The sequence below is a fragment of the Dendrobium catenatum genome, unplaced genomic scaffold, assembly GCF_001605985.2.
Source record: "Dendrobium catenatum unplaced genomic scaffold, ASM160598v2 fragScaff_scaffold_133, whole genome shotgun sequence".
Classification (NCBI taxonomy): domain Eukaryota; kingdom Viridiplantae; phylum Streptophyta; class Magnoliopsida; order Asparagales; family Orchidaceae; genus Dendrobium; species Dendrobium catenatum.
The window spans coordinates 8,767,026-8,785,630 of NW_021318595.1; the positions used below are offsets into that span (position 1 = coordinate 8,767,026).

Below are 18,605 nucleotides of genomic sequence, written 5' to 3' on the forward strand. Positions count from 1 at the left end.
CTATGACAGGTAGAGGTCAACAATATACTTATGTATAATAAGTGGGATTTGTTATAAGTTATATCAAAGAAAACTTGAGCATTATTTTGGGGTGATAGATCCCTAGATTTTAATACAATTTAAAAGTTCACTCCACAACCCCCATTGGAAATATGTTAGATGATAGTGAATGAGCATCAAAGGCTTGGTGGTTTCTTGCAAACTTTATATATTCTTTAGTGGAAATGAGAAGAAATTACAATTGATTTTGCTATAAATTTTTTAGATTGAGACAATTCATGAAGCTATATGGGTGATAGTTAACAAATTGAGAAATTCAGCCCATTTTCTCCTTATGTGATAGATTGATTCAACATAGAAAGTAGCATAGTTATACATGTAAGATATTATCCGGCTGCTTGGAATACATAAGTTCTTTTTTTTAATTAGGATGGTAGATTTACCTTTAGACTATGGAATGCTATTTAGGAAGGATTGGGAACCAAGTTGAACTCTAGTAAGATATTTCACCCAAAAATAAATGGCCAGTCTGATAGAATTATTCAAGTTATAGAAGATCATCTAAGATTTTGTGTAATAGTTTTTTGTGGAAGATGGATATATCAAGTCCCCTTAATTGAGTTTTTTATAATAATAGCTTCCAATCCAGTATTTGTATAACTCCTTACGAAGCACTATATAAGCAAAAATATAAAACACATTGTCCAATATAGAGGTAGGTGAGATGAAACTAATGTGATCTGATGTGGTAAATAATACTTCTAAGAATATCAGTTTGATTAAAAATAGATTAGAAGTAGCTGAAGATAGACTTAGGAAGTATTATGACTCAAAGCGTCAAACTGTTGAATTCCAAGTAGGCGATTTGTGTATCAAGTTAGTCCTTTGAAACTAGTAAAAAGGTTTGATAGAAAGGGAAGACATGAACCTTTTGAAGTGATTGGTAAAGTTAGAACTTCTGTCTACAAGTTATGATTGCCATATCACATGTGCTTCATGTGTCAGTATTATGAAAATAAATTTCAGATTTAGAGTAGAGAATTCTTGAAGATGAAGTAGAAATTAGAATTGACTTTGCTTATAGAGAAGAACCTGAATGCATTATAGCTTATAATGTTAGGCAATTAAGAAACTAACAAATCCCTATGGTCAAAGTTCGGTGAAAGTACATGTATGAGAGAGAAACAACTTGGGAAAGTAATAGAGATGAGACAACTTTCTTATATGTTCTAAGTACTAACTTGTATTGAAATATTGAGGATGACACTTTTCTAAGAATAAGAGATTATAACAACTGCTTATATAGCAATAGGATCATTTATAAGGACCCAAATATGAACTATTAGATTTTGCGATATGATAGTGTGGCCTACACCTAAACACCCTATAAATTCAATTAAGCTTTATCATCTACTATTGATACTAAGTTTATATACTAAGCTAGCCATCCACTAACTAAGAGCATTAGTGATCAAACCTTGGATGGACTATTTCACTAATGATACCCCAATGCTTCTTTTGTTTGTATGTTATCTAAATAATAAATTTTTTACATTAAAATTCAATTTCACATCCTAAGAAAATAAATTTTAAATTATCCTCAACATAATATTTTTATCTCAAAATATTCTTTTTTATATAATTCAACCTTTTCAACTCCTACTCTTAGCCAATTACAACAACAACAAATAATATCAAATCTTTATCCTACTACATAACATCAGCAATATGAATTTTTTTTTCTCCATTGAATACTACTAAGAGTCAAATTCTCATTTAAACCTAATAAAAAAATATCATTTCTAGTATTTTCTAATCAGATCTTTTTAAGACTACCTCAATCTTTTTTAACATAAGCAAAATCTAATACATCTACTTTTTTTTACTATATCATTGAAAGGCTAACATTTTATGTGACCAAATCATTTAAGGTAGACATCCTATTCATAGCCAATTATAAAATAAAACCTGTTACCCATAACTTTCCCTCTTTCTTCTTCTTTTTTTGTCATACGACTTGCTCTTAATTTCCCCTACCTTCAGCAAAGAAAACCCTAGAGCTTCCAGGCAGAATGGCCAAGTGAGTGTTTCGGTTGGGTATCAAGGTTAAGGCTTGTTTAGAGTGTCTTTCTTAATATTTTATAAGGCAGCTTTCTAGCATAAAAATTTCTAGTTCAAAAAAATTTTATACTAAAAAAAAAATTTTAAAAAGTATTAGAAAAGTCATCACAAGCCCTAAGCCCTAAGCCCTAAGTAAAAAATTCCCTTTTCAAAATTACCCTTAACACTTGAGCCCCTCCACCGCTTCAGGAGGAAGCGACCTTTATTGACGCTAAAATTAGAATTTTTAACTACTATGGTAAACAAATGAAAATGGATCGTCTATAAGTTGAATATGAACAGTAATTTAATAACAATAACTGCGGTAAATTTAATTGAAACAAAATTTAAAGCACTATATGTTCGAAATTTCTTATGTATAAAAGAAATTAATTTTAGTACTTTCACCTTTTTAGAATTTAGAATATAACAGTATAAATCTCATGCAAAACCAGCATTAACCAGCCGAAAGGATGCAAATTTCTCAACACCCATCGCATTATGCTTTATGCGAGAAAAGTTCTTCTATTAGCTTCCCTCTTGTTCAAACTCCATTAGAAGCTGCAGGACCTTTAAGAAAAGCAGAATGGTGTGACAGCTTCCCCAGCACCTTGCTCAAAGTGCAACTAGTCAGCTGCACAATAGCAGAAAAAGTTAAAAATATCCCTTCTACATGAGAACAATGGTTAATGGAAAGAATCAACGACTATTTCATTGAAAGAAAAGAAACTGTTTTTTTATTTTTTCAGCTTCCTGATAGCGAACTAAGCTTCCTCGGTGATATGGCCTCTTCCTGGCTGATATCTTGAAGATCTTGAACTCTTTGATCGTTGATTCCTCTGCTGAGGTAATATTTTATCATGGTGCTATATGTGATCTTATCAGGTCTGCATCCTCTCTTCTGCATCAGCTCCAACACCTCCCTCATCTCTATTAGGCACCCTGCCCTCCCATATGCGTCAACCAAGCAATTGAAGAACACTGTGTCTAACATTACGTCCGAGTTCTCTATATATCTCAAGACAGCCTTTATTTTATCAATTGCTTCGGCTCTGCCATATGCTCTGATAAGTGAGCAAAAAGTAACACGGTTTGGCTTCATCCTTTCAGACTTCATTAACCTAAAGATATATTCCATCCTTTTCAAATCCCTTGCTCGTCCAAATGCATCAATGACCACGTTGTAGGTGACCAACGTCCATGAGAAGTAATATTTTTGCATGTATTCCATCACTGCACTCATTTTCTTATATTTTCTAGCTTTGCCATAACAATCTATAAGTATGTTAAATGTTTTACTATCAGGGGAGATGCCTGAGCCTTTGAACTTGTCATAGCACTTTTCCATCATTTCAATCTGCCCACTTCCCCCAAAAGCTCGGAGAGTAGCATTCATTGTCCAGATGTCAGGCTTGCAATCATGGTTCCCAAGCATTTCCATTAGCGTAGATTCCATCTCTGCAAATCTATCAGACAGAGAAGGGGAAATATTTTAGAACTGGTCATATTATGTCTTGGAGATGAAAAAGTGAAAGCAGTCCTAAAGAATTAGAGAAACAGTTGCAGCAATTGTATTATGACTCATGTTTATAAGGAGTTTTTTATTTCACAATAAAAATCCCTTGCAATTTGCTCACTAAAAGAGGAGAAATTACGTGCCGAGTCCCAAGCAGGACGTCCAGATTTTGTGAGGGTGCACATCAATAAAATAAATCTATGTATTTGCAGTATATTTACTGTATATCTTCACAAAATCCAGACGGTTCTGCAATCCGGACTCACGCATGTAATAGCCTCTCTTGAAAGAGAGGGCAAAGGGCAGAGGGAAGAGACATCAAGATGTTAATACAAAACAGTCTAACTTAACCACTTTGAAATCCATGATAGACCATAATCTCGTTCCAAATCTTTGGAAATAAAATCAAAACGTATACCTCCCTGCTTTCCCATAAGCATCAATAAGTGTATTGTAGGTGACGGTGTTTGGCTTGATTCCAAGGTTTTTCATGTCCAACATTAGGAACTGGACTTCGTCAAATTTGAAGTAACGCAAGCATGACTTGATGAGAATAGAGTAGGTTTGAACATCCGGATGACAGCCATCAGTAATCTTCATATTTTCAAGAAGGAAAAATGCTTTATCAAAAAGACCGCTCCTGCCATAGGCTGAAACAAGGGCAGTGTATGACTCATGGTTTATGATGCATCCCTCATCAGACATGTTTTGGAACAGTGCATGGGCTTTTATAGGCTGTTTGCATTTGCCAAGCATCACAATTAGCTTAATATAGATGCCTGGATTGGGCTTGTACCATAGTTGCTCACGAAGAAGATCAAACACCTGAGATTGGGAAAAGCAATTTCTTTTGTGGGAAAAGCAATTTTTTTTGTAGAAAACAAAAATTATAATCAACTAAGCATTAAGGAATGAGATTAAATTTGCCAATGAGATCTCATTGTTGGCAATACAGCGTGAACTAGAAACTAAATTCAAGTTACATTTAGATTACTAAAAACAAAATGAAACACTGATATTAGAGGATCTGATGGAAGAATAGGAAATAGGTCCATGCATGCTAACAGTTCATTTTCTATTCTACCATCACATGCTTTCTTGTCAAATGGACAAACTTTATGATCAACAGTCCAGACCTGTTAACCTAAACCTTACCTAGCAATATTAACAAATATCCAAATTGTGATGAAATTTCAGTAATTGATGAAGACAACGTAAAAAAATTAATTTATTCATAGATTTGTCACAAAATAGAAAATGCTTGAAACGTTATTGAAGGGAGAACTTCAAAAATGTTACACATATTTAGGAGGGCAAGTGTAGTATCAATGCATGCACTGTTTAAAATAGTGAAGCCTGAGGTGACCCTTAGCACAATTTCCGGTGGATGCATGGAAAGGCTTTCGTGAGGCGTACGCCTTGCATTAACGTGAGGCATTCGCCTCAATAGAACACAAAAAAATAAATAAATAAAAGCATAAACCTAAGAGTCCTCGGTTCCCCTATCATCTGTTGTTCAACTTCACCTACTACGTAGAGTCTCGAACGATTTGCTAAAACTCATTCACCCTTCGTCGACGACTTTCCCCGTTCGACCGGAAGTCAACATAGTTCGATGAGTCGGACCAGAAGTCACGAAAGGTTTGACAACGCCTTCATCTGCTGCGGTAGTTTCACATGATTCACTAAAAGCTCCTTCGCCTTTATCCACGACTTCCCCTCTTCGATCGGAAGTTAGCACATGCCGACGAGGTTGTATGTTGGATCGGAAGTCATGAACGGTTCTTCAATCTTTTCCTGCTGCACACTAACCATCTTTCTCCACTTTCACATACTACTTTGCCTGTGTTGTTCGACCTCGTTTTTGTTGCGTGAAGGTAAGTTTTTTTTTTAACTTGCTTACTTTTTGTATTGTTGTTTTTACATGATACATGTCTCTATAGATAAGTCACTTTCAATCTGCATCATTACTTTATTGCATATGTTTTCAAGGGATTTTGCGGTTTGGTTTCATAATAATGCCCAATGCCATCTCAACATCGAAGTCCGACGTCATTACAACATTGACATTTCAAAATCATCCCTATTAAAATCTTGATCAATTTTTATATACTATTTTTAAATATGAAAATTATAATACCGTGTCCAACTCGTGCACAGGTTCTAAATTTTTAATAATTAACATGTATCGTGTCCGTGTCATGTCGAATCTGTGTCAGTGTGTCCGTGTCTGTGCATCATAGCTAAAAATTGAATTTTATTTCTTATTAATATTTGATGACCAAATATTTTTAAAACTCAATTAAAATTTGATTATAATTCAGTTAGTATGTATAATTAAAGCTTTTAAGAAAATTTATACTGAAATCAACATACAATATTAATTTATCTTTCTAACTTGATATTTTGATTATAATTAAATTACCAAGTATAATAAAAACTTCTAAAAAGAATTATACTCAAATCGACAAAACTTTTATACATGTACATTCCTCTCTTTCAAGTAGTCTGTCAAAATCGTGTAATAGATCGGGTTCGATTCCAAACCGAGATTTACTCGGCACTGCTCGGCCCGACCTGATGATATTCAACAAAGGTGGATGAGATATTTTGCTAAACTTTTTAATGAAGAGTGTGAAAATAAGATTGACTATAGTGACCTTAGCACCCTAAATGAAAGTAAAGATTTCTGTTTTTATCGGAGTATTAGTAAAACTGAAGTTAGAGAGGCTTTAAATAGAATGAAGGGTGGAAAAGCTGTTGGACCTGATGATATTCCAATAGAGGTGTGGAAATGCTTAGGAGATGAAGGGTAGAGAAAGTCGCCTTAGATGTTTTGGTCACATAAAACATCGGCCTTGTGATGACCCGGTTAGGAGAGTAGAGGTATTAGATTTGACTTGTGTTAAGAAAGGTAGGGGTAGACCTAAAAAGACTTGGTTAGAAAATATTAGGAATGACCTTTCTTTATTAGATTTAAACGAGAATTTGGCTTTTAATAGGACACAATGGAGAAAAAGGATTCATGTAGCCGACCCCACGTAGTGGGATAAAGGCTTGATGTTGTTGTTGTTGTTGTTGTTGTTGCTCGGCCCGACCTGAACCGAACCCGCTTTTGTAAACGGGTCGACTTTTCGGACCTGAACACGACTGGCTTCAAATATGTTTCAATAAAATTTGTTTATTTAATTCAATTTATTTAAATCTAAATCAAATTAAGGTAAGATTTATTTCAATCAATTTAAAATAAATTAAGCTTAATTCAGTTTGGGCAACATAGTTTATTATTTTTTTGAAATAACATTTACTTATTCATAGCAATCTTTTAAAACCCTTCTAAATTAATTAAAAATGGGTCAAACCGGGTTGATTTTGGATTTCCAGGTCAACTTGAATCCTACCCGATTTTACAAATGGGCCGAAATCCCTAACCCTAACCCGACCCGGTTGAATAGAACCTAAAGTTTTGGATTAGGTTCAAGTTGGATTTTCGGGTCATGTCAAATATTAACACGCCTACTTTCAAGTCAATATGCAAATTTTACAGCAACTTGTTATTGTAGTATCTTTTTACTTTTTGAGTAGCATTTATTCTTAGAGTTATGTAGCTTTAATATGCATTGCGTATATTATTGTTATGGAAGTTCAAACTTAGCCTTGAATAGGAGTGTTGTGTCATCCTATGCCCTGAAAAAGAAAACTATGTTAATCGATAGCTCAATCAAATTAAGAATGCATGCATTAATTGTTATAAAGTTCCAATGATTTATGCTCTTAACTTCTTATTGCAAAGTTTTGTAGAGGATGGTTAGAAACAAAGATAAAATTGCGTCAGGTCATTAAAAGGATCCGTCATGGCAATATAATACTCAAGTTGATGTGGGAGGTAGTGATAATCCATACATATATTTGAAATAAAATTACTATAAAAAAATGGTAAAAGGTGATGTGACTTGGATGAATGAGCACCAATCCGGATCACACAAGAATGTCATAACATGTGTCAAATTGCTAACACAATTAGGGAGGAGATCAAAATATCATTAATAAATCTGTAATGTCAAAGCACCTAACACAGAGACAATTTGATTATAGAGTTGATGTGAGCTCTAACTATAGGAGCAAGCGGGATTCATCTTCTTCATTGCAATTCATGTCATATAGGGGTACAAAGTGTCCTATGGATTATTATATGAACATATCAAAGGATAAATAGGAACACGGGCATTCTACTGCACCAAAAATGATCGTAGAGAATGCTAGGGATGCACAGACCTGAGTATGTATGGATATAGGCAGTTTTTTTATGAGAATATTATCTCATTTAATGTTGCAACATCCCTTTTTTATTACAACATGATTCGTTCAATTAGAGCTTACGGAAGAGGGTTTAAACTTCCATTAATGTATGATCTAAGGACATGGATTTTGAAGGAGTTGAGCAATACTGAAAAAAGTATGAGGAAATTAAGAGAATTTGGATCCAAACAAATATTATAATTATGTCTAATGGATGATCAAATGTGATAATAGAAGCTTAATCCACATGTGGATTAATAACCCATATGAAACTATTTTTTTAAGTCATTTGAGGCATCTAATCAAGTCAAAGATGCTGAGTTCTGATAAGTATAAATAATTTTATGTTTTATGAGTTAATTTGTTAGTAAAAACATGTTATTTCAATTGTATTTGTGCAGAAAAATACAAAAAAATTGGCAAAATTTTCAACTATCGTACAACGTCGTGGCTTTGGACACAATACAGTCGTGGCACCATCCTTGACACATCCAGAGCACCCAAATATAGATATGGAAGCATCCAATCCTTGTTTGATAGTGCCGTAGCGTCAGAGTCAGTGTTGCAAAGCCCAAACAACTATCCCAGTGCCACAGTGTCAAAGGAGTCAACGCCATACCTATTAATGGCGAATGGCGCACCACGACGCAAAAGTCCCTTTGAAGCCATGCTGCATAGCGAACGATGCGGCGTGCGCTTTTTTGAACATGGCACAAACTATATAGGAATTATAAAATAATAAGCATGTATATGAAATATCATTACACTGCCACACAAGTTATCATAATCATGAAAAATAATGATGATTATATAAAAGTTCTAGTAAGCAACACCCAAATATCTCATAATTTAAAACATTACAATCATTTTTTTAATAGTCAATGATTTTATAATAATTTAATCTACTCTTATTAGGAATCATCATCATCAACAAATGTCAAAAAACTTCATTATCTTTATTAGCATTGTCTCCTACTTCATAGTCTTCTTCGTCACCCTCTTCATCTTCATTCTCAATAGCAACAACATCATACCTAAATGAATATTCCTCCTCTTTCCCTTTAGATCTCTCTCGAATGTTATAGCTTTATCATAAATACCGGTAGACTTAGCAACACTTGTCAAAGTTAAATCTTCCTCTCCAACAATAAAGCCGTTTTCTTCATCAAACTCATCATCTAATTTTCCTGTTAGCCACTCATTTGTATCATCTATCTTAGTCAAAGAAATATGATCAATCACATCAAGATAATTGAATCTCCGAATCAATGCTCTATTATATTTTACATAAACTAAATCCTTTAAACGAATATGATCCAATTTGCTTTTTCATTTGCTATGAAGCTGTAATTAAAAAATTATTACATTACTATACTATGAACATAACATATATAAATAAAGCAACATATATACTGTAAAATACTTACATGTTCAAAAATACTCCAATTACATTCGCATCCGGATAAACTACATGTTAGACTAAGGACTTTGATAACAAAGCTTTGTAAATTGGGAGAGCTTTGTCCATATGCCAACCACCAATCAGTTGGAAGAAATAATTTTTTTTCAATATTATATACTTGCAAATCAATCTTAATTTATTTTTTATAAATAATGGTACCTGGAGATCGGATAATTCTTTTTCTTACAGCTAGAAGAATATCAAATAGTCCTTCACGCCTAATGCATAAACTTAATTTATTATGATTTTTGTCTTCTTCATCTACACATTTAGATAATCTTCCAATACATTAATAAAGACCATCAGCTATTTTCTTATCCTTGGCAATACAAGGGTTATTGAAGAAATATTAAGGATTTAAAAAATGTGCTGCTGCATGTAGAGGCCGGTGTAATTGCACTTCCCATCTTGTATTAATAATTTTAAAAATTTGATTATACTTATCACTATTATTAAAGCTTGCAGCAATTGCCTCTTTTGTTATATTTATTACTTCATATATGTAAGTCATTGGTGGTTTCTTCTCTTCATCAACCAATCTAAAAACCTTTAATGAAGGACCAACTATTTTTAAGACATAAACTATAGTGTTCCAAAATGATTGCTGTAAGATTGTATGTTAAGATTATTTTGCTTTAGCCTCTTTCGTATAAGGACCCAAAATAAATTCTTCACATATAAACATTTTCTTTAAATTCAATTGTTGATGAAAATGTTGTAAAACCCCCAACAAAATGTTGTTTGTGGCGTTCAATTCCTCATTTTGTTATTTTACCGCAATAACGAGCTCGCGAGCCGAGCTTATCGAGCTGTGTGCTCGAGTTCGAGCTCGAGCTTAAACTCGAGCTCGTTTGCTAAACGAGCTCGGTGAGAGCTCGGCTCGCGAGCTCGCGAGTCGAGCTAGATTGATTATTTGAATTAAAAAATATATATATATGACCGAAGGCGATAATTCAAAATGAAGAAGGCGGGTCATCGGGTGGGAATTCCAAAAACTCAAGCTGCCATTTGGTACTTCCTACTATAAAATAATATATAATGTTACTTTTATTTGAATCTAACCAATGAAAACTGCTGAGCTTGCTTTTACTTTTTTTGGGAAAGGTAAAAAGCTGCAGCTTACTTTTACTTTTTTGGGGAAAGGTAAAAAAGCTGCAGCAAGCTCTTCTCTTCTCCCCATATGAAAAAAAATATATTTTATTTTCGATGTCTTCTCCGATGGCAAGCTCGACGGAATGACGCGGATGATGACAACTCGATCGAAGGCTGCCCGGACCGCCGAGGCTCGCGAGCCGGCTCGAACTCGATAACAGTGGGATGAGCTCGAGTTCGAGCACGCCTTTAGAGCTCAACTCGAGCTTGTGCTCACTTTCTGGCTGACGAGCTGAGCTCAATAGAGTCAAAACTCGACTTGTCTCGTTTACACCCCTAACCTCAGCCTTGATATCAACACCATTTTCCTTATTAATAGGATCAATAAACTCATTCAGAGTTCTATTAAAAACATCTGAATTCTCCAATTCACCTTCTTCTACCTCATCTCTTTCCACCTCCACCCCATATACCCCTAAAATCTCTTCAACCCCACAAGAAGATTCCAACACTTTGAACCTATTATCATCAGATGAAATAAAGCAGGAGCAGGAGTAGAATTACCCTTACCAGCAACAGAAGATAAATCCATACTTCTTTCGTTAGAAATTAAACTAACATGAGCTGCTTCCTTCAAAATAGATCCATCCTCCTGGACAGTTTGATCCAATTGATGCTCTTCAATAATCACAGGAAGCTCAGCACCTTTATGTGCCGATAAACCACTTTGAACATTATCAGGTTCAGAAGATTTCAAATCTACCATCCATTTTTTGAACACCAGCAGCAGACTTGGGTAAATAAGCCTTCTTTTGATTTGCAGCAACACCCTTCCTCCTCCTATGATCTGCAAACACCCAAGGTCCATAAGATGAGACAATATTTTGATCCAATGACGAAGACTTCCCAGAATAATCTTCCTGTGCATTCGGATAGATCACAACACCTCCAACATCTTCCTTCTTATCCTTGGTACAAGCATCAATCATATGACCAATTTTCCCGCATTTGAAAAAAAAAGATGAGATTTTTTCATACTCCGCTCTTTGAAAAAAACGACCATCCATTCCTTCCACCCAAACACCCAATGGAAGTTGCTTGTCTAACTCTACCCACACACATACTCTAGCAAATTTCCTTCTTCTCCGTTGAGACATATCACCATCTATTAAAAGAGGTGTACCAATAAGCGAGGCAATTCTAGACACATTGAGCTCATCCCAACAATAAAGAGGTAAGTTAGGCATTCTCACCCAAACTGGAGATGATAGTCCTTTCAAGTGGTAGAAAATTTAGGATTTCATTTGTCAAGGCCATAATATGATCATTTACAAACCAAGGGCCCCCCGATAGAACTTTCTCCATTGCTTCATAAGAGAAAAAAGAGCATAAATCCATCCTTGTCTGAGAATTGTCAAGTGAAATTTACCAAATACCGGCCATTGTCGCCGTAATTCCTCTGCAATTATATGAATTGGGACCTTATTTCCAAAAACCTTCACCACAATAGAAAGTTTTAGCCTTTCAAAATTGCTACTCACATTTGGTTCAAACAATTTAACTGCAATTCCATCTTCCGCTAAAAAGGATTTGTCATTAGAAAGATTAACTTTAATATATCAACGTTTGGCCCAGGAATTAACAGAGCCTTACCAACCAAAGCATTCACCACAGTCGGAATTTCCTCAGTAGCATTAGTCACAAAAACTTTATCTTGAGCATTAACACAAAAAACTGATGTGTCTTCAGAAATTTTTTTAACGAACGGTCTTCCTCGGATTCAACAGATGGCTTGACTGAGCCATTTCCAAACCTATTGACATAAAGCTTCATACCTAAAGATGATGATTCAAATTCATTTGGCTTGGTAATAAAATCCTTCTGAGGTGAATCATACCCCAAACATTCAATAATCTCCTTTCCTTTACCAGGAACATGAACTAATGAATTAACTGGTATATCAGATGGTTCCTTGATTACCAGCGGACCATTAATGATTTTATGAGACCCAATCGATTTAGAAGATACTTCCAAATCAAGAAGAGGACGGGAGAAAGGATGAGAACCACCGGCAAAATTCCAGCCGCCAGTTTCCGAACGATCCGCCGTCATGAGCGACAAAACTGCCAAGCGTTGCAAAAGAAAAAAATTAAAATTTGCTCTCAATAGAAACGAGAGCTTCTCTCACTAGAAATGGGAGTCAGTTCATCACACAAGATTTACTAAATCTAGATTTACAGTATTATTAATCCTACTTTAGCCAAACAGCGTTTTGGGGGTTCATTAGAAATCGACGAAATATCAGATACATGCTGAAAGCCTGAAACTGGACCCTCAAAAGCAGAATTAATTGCAATCAGCTGTCCAAAATATTAGTAAAAGACAAATAAAACCTTGAGAGCAGATTCCCAGCGAAGAGCTGTAATCCTCTCATGGAGTGCCTCCAGGACGGTCCGAGGAAGGAGCTTCCTCGAATTTATCGGCCCCATCTTCTCAATGATGTCCTTTATGGCCTCCCTCCTAAGAATTACGGAGATGGCCTTCTGCGAAGCTATTTTTCGGTTCACCTCATCCTTCCGCTCCCACGCCTTCATCTCCCTCTCTTTATCTCTCTCTCTGTCTCCGTTGGACCCTCCGCCGCTTCTTTCGTGCTTGGACTCGGCAGAAGCACCATACGCTGCGGGCATTCTCACGATGGCAAACACTGGTCTATTTTTCTGGCAAGCTCCAAAGGTAGACGAAGGGAAGGGGAGCGAGTAGAGCAAGCAGTGCGCAGGTGAGATGGATGAGGTCGAAAAGGCGTCCATGCTTGCCACCGGTGATGCCGCATTTGCCCTTTATTCCGCTGGTGAGTTGGACCGGACTCACCGGAGAAATTATTAAGTGCGGAGTCCAGTGGGGTCCGGAGTCGAATCCTGTTCTGTTCTCCGGATTCCAATCCTGTTCTGTTCTGATTGCCGAAAAAATAATAATTTCTCTTGGTGGCTGAGGGTATAAAAAAATTATATTAATAAATTCAAAATTATTCTTCAAAATTATTCTTGAATAATATTTAACCCTATTGATATGTTTACCAAGCTAGAGCGGTAGAGATAAGGAAATCAATAAATATGAAGAGTTAAGAAGAAGTTAAAATTTGTCTGTGAATAGTAAAAAACTAGGATGATGTCATAAGTATACCTCCTAAAAGAGTTATAAGAAAGGTTGTGCCTATAAAAAATTAAAATAATATATGAAGTGATAGGTGTCAACTGATACATACAAATGGATGGAGCTGAAAGGTGTACACATTAGCCCTCTGCTTCTAACATGGCTTGAGGAATCCCCTAGCAAATAACTTGGAGGGGCCCTCAAGAATGAATGCTTTGGGTGAGTCATCAAAAGTAAGTGTTTAGAGTAGTCCCTTGGGTTAAAGCAAAAGTCTTCTTAAAAAAAAACTATAATTTGAGGATGAATATAGTTGGCAGAGTTATGATCATTGGCTTTATAAGTGCATACTTCCTATGACTTGGATAGGGACATCCAAAATACACCGATGGCCTTAGTGAGTATAACCACTGAGATGATCTTGGATCCTTTTAGGGCAAGTGTCCCTTAAGGCAAAGGCCTACTTAGTTGAGTCCTCTAAACAAACTCACTACAAATGAGCACGTCCTTGATCTAATTATCTGGGGGCTAGCTTGTATGTTATGAGCTCTACTGGGATGAATATTTAATTATTTCTAGAATAGATCTTGTGGCTGTGCCTCAAGGAGAGACTTCATTTAGGCAAGCATTCGTTTGAGTAAGTGTTCCTTTCAGTCACACTATTTGGACAAGAATAAGTTTAGATACATGTATGTTAAATACATGGGCATATATAGACATACATTTAGTCTTATGAGTTACATACATGTGTGTGATTCAATCACTCTTCCGTAATACAACTTGTGAAAAAAGGATAATTGAATTTAAGAAAAATTATTTACTATCTTCACAAAACAACAAGAGAAAGTAAATTGAAATAACTACCTTCCTTTGACTATTATCTCAAGAGGAGCCATTTTTCCAAGATTCTCATAATAATATTAATTTAACCCTTGCACGATCTCTAATTATAAATAATGATGAATGAAATTGATAGGGCTACACTCCATTCCCTTTGCCTTAGTTGTGTTCTTATAGCTCACTTGGGAGATGGAAAACATTAGTCATTCAAAATATGCTAATATAGATAGATTAAATTTTAGGAAGGTTCTTCTCCACAAAAGTAAATCTGTGGAGGCTGAGGGGGGATGTCCAACCAATTGCTAAAGAGGAGAAGAAGAAGAAGAAGAATAAGAATAAGAAGAAGAAGAAGAAGAAGAAGAAGAAGAAGAAGAAGAAGAAGAATAAGGCAATAGTGATTGGCCAAGTAAAACAACAAAGAGTGATCCGAGTAAGGTGGTGGAGAATGAATCTAGTGAGGTGAGGAGATAGAGCATGTTACAATGGTAAAAAATGAGCCTAGCAAGGTGGAGGTGATTCTATCTGAAATATAATTACATTCCCCTCATTGAAAGGTACACTAAACAAGTCTCTATATTACAAGGAGCTCATGAAGTGCTAGTCATGGTGAGTTTTGTCCTTAATATGGTGGTTTCGACTCCCAAGGTATCTCTTAATTACTTTTTTGTGGAGCTTATTTGTAGCCATAGCCCCATGCTTTAAAACATGTTTTAGCCTTTTTTGTGGAACATATTTTGATGATTTAAAACATTATTGGTTAGAACACTTTTTGCTCTTGTTTTTATATTTATTACCTTTTTTTGTGTACAATTGATGCTTTAGGTACAACAAACACAAAGTTAAGTCAAAGATGCAAACTCAAGAACTTGCAGCATTGAGTCTAGTTTAACTTGTAATAAGTGTCTAAATTCCATTTTTTTTTCTTTGGTCCTTTATATAATTATTTGTTTGCTGGCAAGACAACCGTGCAAACATTCCTGAATGAGGATGGAAATTCAACACTTGAATTCTCTGTTAAATCATACTGTACGTTTTGTTAATCCATAAAATGAAATCTAGTGTTTAATTAAATTAACTTTTGGCATAACTAAGCATGCTATATGACGAGTAACAGTATAGGACAATCAATTATTTTGATAAAACCCCATTGTTTAATCTAATTTTATAAATTTAGATAAATTTTAATTTTAAATTTTGAACTAGTCTCATTATACAAAAGATTCATAATATATTATTATTAATTAATTTTGCCTAATTTGGACAATTGATTATGTAATTGAATCAGGATCAAATCTTGATTGACAATCATATTGTGTGACACAAATCATATATTATAATTTAGCAGAACATGTTGACGAACCTTAGTTTGTCTTGGATGATATTTGATTCAATATGGTTGAACATATTGTACGATTACTTTTCATAAAGTATGATTTTATAAAACTCAAAAATGAATGTTTAACAAATTCGATAGTATGATACATACTTTGTACTATATGATTTAAAAAAAAACCACCACGGAAGGGGCCTACATATTAAAATAGATAAAAATACACATCCTTAGAGACTCCAAAGCTCGCTAAAAAAAAATAATTGAAATAAAACCTAAGAGCCTCATGATCCATTTAAATACAAAACCATGAAAAAGTAAAAGGAAGACCAGCTCAAAAAGAAACCAACAATGAAAGAGACAGATAAAAATACACTAATAGCCTAGTAGTCAACCATCAGATCCAGAGCAAAAGTGCCATCCAAATTCAAAGACCAACCCGCACAAAATAAAAGGAAAGAAACTACACCAAAAAGAGAGATGAAAACCCCACCAACCAAATAAAATAATTCTTCCAAAGCAGCAGCTATCAAACTAAACCCAAAAAAACTATTTTTTGGATATCCTATTTCTTCGTTTACCCACCCGAATGATAGTACCTCGCATACCACCATCCTGTTCAAACACTTCCTCTTCACATCTTTAGAAGGAGAAGAAGAAGTGCCTTCAAGACAATCAATTTGCACCTTAATATTTCCCCCGATCTAACTCCCACATGGGCATACAAGGCTTAGCTAAAATAAAGCATCTGGAACATCAACAAGTTGTTTATTCATTCCCAATCCCATAGAGAAGACTGACACAACCAGATCAATAGGTGTCATAGGAGAAGTAATAGAAGGATCCAACTAACTAGAATCAATGTTCACCACCCCCAAATTAATAACACAAAGTTCTTTATCACCCACATTCATCAATGTATTACCAAAAACACCTTGAGCCATATTAAATTCATTCGAAGAAGGGTCAACATCCAAAACACCATGAGACACATTACATTCATGCGAAAGAGACTCAACAACCACTGCCCCAATCATGTTGGGGACCAACGATTTAGTTCTAACTAAAGAGGATTAAATGCCAATATCAACATGAGCGATAGAAGAAACACCCTCTTCCAAATGAAGGGGTAAAACCTTCTCAGGTTAAATAGAATCAACTATGGGGTTCTCACCCGAAGCAATAGGGACTGCAATAACAACATTTTTATCACCCCCATCCAAATCAAAACCAACCACATTAGGCACAAGAATATTAGCTAAAGGAGTATTAACAACTTCAGTAGCGATTGCCTCTTTAACAGAAGGAGCAACACCCAAATTCGGATATAGGGTCAAGCAAAAATCCTTAGAATGACCCAAAGATTTTCAATGAAAGCAATACAAATGAAATTTATCCATTTCAACCTATTGAGCAAAACCATAAATCTCTGGCCCAAGCCAAACTTGAGAAGCATAACATCTAATTCAACTAATATGTGTGCCATAGAGGGTCTCGAGCGATTACTAGTCACACTATCCATTTGCAAACGTCCACCAAACAACGACACCAAACCATGCAGAATTCGCGGGGGGGGGGGGGGAGAAAAGAAACCCAAATAACGATAATGAAAGATTCCACATTTATGCCAAAATGTGGGGTCAATTTGAAAAGCTTCAAGATATAGTTGCACACGAAATAGGAGCGATGAGAGAAAACTCTATACTAATCTAATCATTGACAAGATTAATCAGCGCATTTTTAGGATTCAGTAAAGTAATCAAAAAATCCCGAACAAGCTTTAGGTTAAAGAAAATTTTTTGAATTATGTCAAGCAGCTGGCGATGGCTGGAAAATTTTTTTACTAAAGCAAACTCGAAAGGTAAACAAAGAGACACCATTTCCTCATTAGATATAAACAAAGCCAACAAACCATGGTGAAAAGAAACTTTAACCGAGGGAAAAGCTGGTGAAGCTGACTTATCAGATAAAATATCTCTAAAAGATCTAGATTTAATTTTATCATCCAAGAAACTGGGGTCCAATAATTGATTCTCAACCATAGTAATGGAAACCATAAAAAAAACTAGCAAATATTAGGGAATAAATATTAACCAATGATAGTGGTAGATGGAGGTGAAAGGCCCAACAACTATCGCAAAAAAAAGGGACTGCTTGTGGCATTGATACGTGCAAACAGAGGTGCCTAGGTCAAGAAAATTGAACTAAGTGTTGACAAAGGAGGATGCCAAATGCTACGCTTGACGAGGGGAGGATGTCGGGAGGGAGTATTATAACCTTAGCCAAATAGTTAAGAGCTTTTTCTCTCCACTGCCTACTTCCACCGTTCATAGAGAATTGGATAGGGTTTTTGAGAACTCATACCCTTTTGATTTCTTTGACAAAGAGGGATTTGAGCTCTACCTTTCGTGACTACCAACCAATCTTTTGGCGGTATTCTCCTCAATGGTACAGGTCACTCTTGCAAATAATGGGAGGCCGATGGCATGGCAAAGTGGTCGATGGAGGGGCTTTGGCTTCCTCTTGGGCATACGAATAGGGAAAGACCAAGAGATGGAGGTCTTGATGTTAGATGCTTCTTGAGTGTGCAAACAAAAAGAGTATACTTTGTACTATATGATCAGAAGAACATAATTAAAATTTAGGGTTTAATTTACATAGCTAAACTTTATTCTTTTCACATAATGAGAGAGGATACAAGTGAGCAACCTAAGGTGTTTTTTTCCTATGAGAGAGCTTTAGAGAAAGAGAGAGAGAGAGAGAGAGAGAGAGAGAGCTGTGAGTGAGAGAGAGAGAGAGAGAGAGAGAGAGAATGCTGC

The 18,605-nt window shown here is 35.4% G+C and overlaps 1 protein-coding gene across 2 annotated transcripts; it reads right to left on the reverse strand.

The window, feature by feature from the left end:
* Nucleotides 1-2,421: 2,421 nt before the first annotated feature.
* LOC110112548 (pentatricopeptide repeat-containing protein At5g48730, chloroplastic) lies at nt 2,422-13,431 on the reverse strand. 2 transcript variants are annotated; one of them, XM_020844803.2, is made up of 4 exons: nt 12,863-13,431; nt 4,035-4,441; nt 2,831-3,566; nt 2,427-2,734 (listed from the first exon to the last, which is right to left on the reverse strand). In XM_020844803.2, the coding sequence occupies exons 1-3, from the start codon at nt 13,274-13,276 to the stop codon at nt 2,846-2,848; spliced, it is 1,542 nt and encodes a 513-aa protein (XP_020700462.1). In that variant the 5' UTR covers nt 13,277-13,431; the 3' UTR covers nt 2,427-2,734; nt 2,831-2,845. The 2 variants fall into 2 exon arrangements, with proteins under 2 accessions (XP_020700461.1, XP_020700462.1); XM_020844802.2 differs by having other exon boundaries at nt 2,422-3,566.
* Between the last annotated feature and the right edge of the window lie 5,174 nt (nt 13,432-18,605).